This window comes from Ipomoea triloba, chromosome 13 (genome assembly GCF_003576645.1).
Source record: "Ipomoea triloba cultivar NCNSP0323 chromosome 13, ASM357664v1".
Lineage (NCBI taxonomy): Eukaryota > Viridiplantae > Streptophyta > Magnoliopsida > Solanales > Convolvulaceae > Ipomoea > Ipomoea triloba.
Window position 1 is genome coordinate 86,014 of NC_044928.1, and position 2,567 is coordinate 88,580.

General features: G+C 32.6%; 1 protein-coding gene across 3 annotated transcripts in view; it reads right to left on the minus strand.

The window, feature by feature from the left end:
• Positions 1-1,944: 1,944 nt before the first annotated feature.
• LOC116001965 (diacylglycerol kinase 7-like) overlaps positions 1,945-2,567 on the minus strand; it is a 12,301-nt gene continuing 11,678 nt past the window's right edge. For all 3 annotated transcript variants that reach the window (XM_031241947.1, XM_031241946.1, XM_031241945.1), the window contains 2 exons: positions 2,384-2,500; positions 1,945-2,298 (listed from right to left, as the gene is read on the minus strand). In XM_031241947.1, the coding sequence (XP_031097807.1) occupies positions 2,137-2,298; positions 2,384-2,500 (279 nt within the window). In that variant the 3' untranslated portion in view covers positions 1,945-2,136. The remainder of the gene's footprint in view (positions 2,299-2,383; positions 2,501-2,567) is intronic.

Consider the following 2,567-nt stretch of genomic DNA (forward strand, 5'->3'; position numbering starts at 1 on the left):
TAGGGCCAGTGTTCCAGCCCGAACTCTTCCTCATTGACTCAGCGTCAGGGCACAAACTAAGGAGGCTACTTGATAGGGAATATACCCTGGGATTACCGCTATACGTATTTGGATATTTATACAGTATTGGGTACGTGACTAGGGCCTATATAAAGGGGCCCTAGCCTTCAAGTTAAGGGCTTTTGGTCCCCTCTTGACTTCTCTCTAAAGATACTCTAAAAGGCCTTGCTCTCTCTTCTCTGATCTCTAGAGGACTCAAGATCAATAAATAAAGAGATGATTTGGCCAAAATTCTCCCATTCTACTTCATACTATCCAGTGAGTGTACTTCCCTCTAAAACTGCTGTTGCACAAGTTAATTCAACATTTCTACCACATAGTTATACATTCTTGAAATATTTACTTTTATGAAAAATTTGATAATCTTGCATTGATATATACCATGATACCAAGTGATACTTTGATAAATTCTGAAACACTAATTTAAAAATATATATTAGGTATTCGACTATTTGCGCAATGGGCGTATGGTAACTAGTAATTTTTATATGGGGAATGCAAAGTGTTTTATAAGCTTAATGCTGCAATAATGTTTAGTTGTTATTGTAGAAATAGTGTCACCATAGCCTTCATTATACCAATCTTTATACCGTGGAACAAGGTCTACAATCTATTCTGGACCATGGTCTTGTACGACGTCGTTTTCGAATGACGATTTATTTAATTTTGATGACTATCGTTTGGTTGTCTAATTCATGTCACAATTTTTTATTTTTTATTTTAGAATTATTTCCACATTTAGTCCTTGACTATTAAAATTTTCATATTTGGTCCCACGACTTTTAAATCATTGTCACATTTGGTCCCCGACTATTAAACTTTTTAGATTTGGTCCCACGACTTCTAAATCATTGTCACATTTGATCCATTCAACCTAAATTTTAGTTATCGATGACAAAATTTCAGGCAAGCGAATTATATTAAGGTTAAAATGATTTTTTTTCTAATACTTTTTTGTGTTTTTTCTTGAACTTATTTTTCTCTCAAATCACTTCTTCGGTTTTCACCAGTGGGACTAAATAAAGTTACAAACTATAAATTTTATCAACTTTATAGGTTAATATATGGTATTGAATTAATGATATTATGATTACCGAATACAAATATTAATAATGTTAAAATCTAAGTTAAACAACTTAAAATTATATTACAAATTTAAATTTACATACACGGAATGTTTTATACAAACAATACAGTTTATTTAATTAGAAGTGATATTAGTTGTTAATTTTGGGATTAGAGAAAGTCACCAGACCAATTTTGAAAATTTTAATAGTCAGTGACTAAATGTGATAAAAAAAATTAAAAGTTGTGGTACCAAATTTGGAAATTTTTATAGTCGGGGACCAAATGTGGCAAAGATTTAAAAGTCGTTGGACCAAATTAAAAGTTTTGATAGTTAGGGATCAAATGTGACAAGAATTTAAAAGTTGAGGGACTAAATCTGAAAATTTTAATAGTCATGAACCAAATGTGAAAATGGTCCCATAATCATGGAACCAAAAGTGGAAATAACTCTTTATTTTGCTATAAAGAGTGTATGTCTTGTGTTATGAAATTTTGTACTTTAAGATTATAAATTTTGTACCTTAAAATTATAAATTTTATACCTTGTTATGTGTCTTATGTTATGAATTTATATGTTGTGTTTATTGTGAGTTTCATATACCTTAAGAGTATGAATTCTATACCTAAAATAGATTAGATGTTGTGCGGAGACATGGGGATCAAAACACCGCTGATATAAATTGACTCATTATACCAAGAAGAAATGTGGAATCTAACCTCTTGTTGAAGGTGAGAAACCATAATGAGATGTTTGGCGAAATTACAAGTGTATGTCGCTTAATTCCATTGATTCAGTTAAGTTGGTGCGACTTGTGGTGGTACGGTTCCAACACAACAAATTTTTTGCATTAGTGTATCTGAATCCAGAATACAACATACTATAATAACATAAATGAGTAAAGTGAACTAAACAATTAGAGTTGAAGTGAACACAGACAGACACACAGTTTTGGTTAACAACGGATCGGAATGAATGAACAAAGAAGAATGTAAGATCTAGGTAGCTAGCTAGGTATCTCCATGGATCATTACCGATTGAAACGGTACCCTCTTGATTTCAATGAAAGTTGAAAATTCTTTGTCCATTGGTTGTTTCCATGGCTCGCCATCCATCTGCATATAACCTTCTTTCCATTCTCCCCCTCGTAATTCAAATCTGATTGCCGAAGCCTGAGAAGAAGAACAAGAAGACGAACACAAAGAATTCAGACCCCACTCATATTCCACAAAAATCTATAGCTAGTAGCTTTGGTACCTGGGCTATGTGTTTGGCAGAGATGAGTTCAACCATAACCATGGAAGCATGCCACCCTTGTTTAAGACCAAAGATCTCAAGCAAACCATCATCAGCAGTGGCTTCAACAAAACCTCTCTAAGTAGTAAAAAAGGAAAGGGCAGAAGACAAAAAAAAAAAAAAAAAAAAAAAAAAAAAAAAAAAA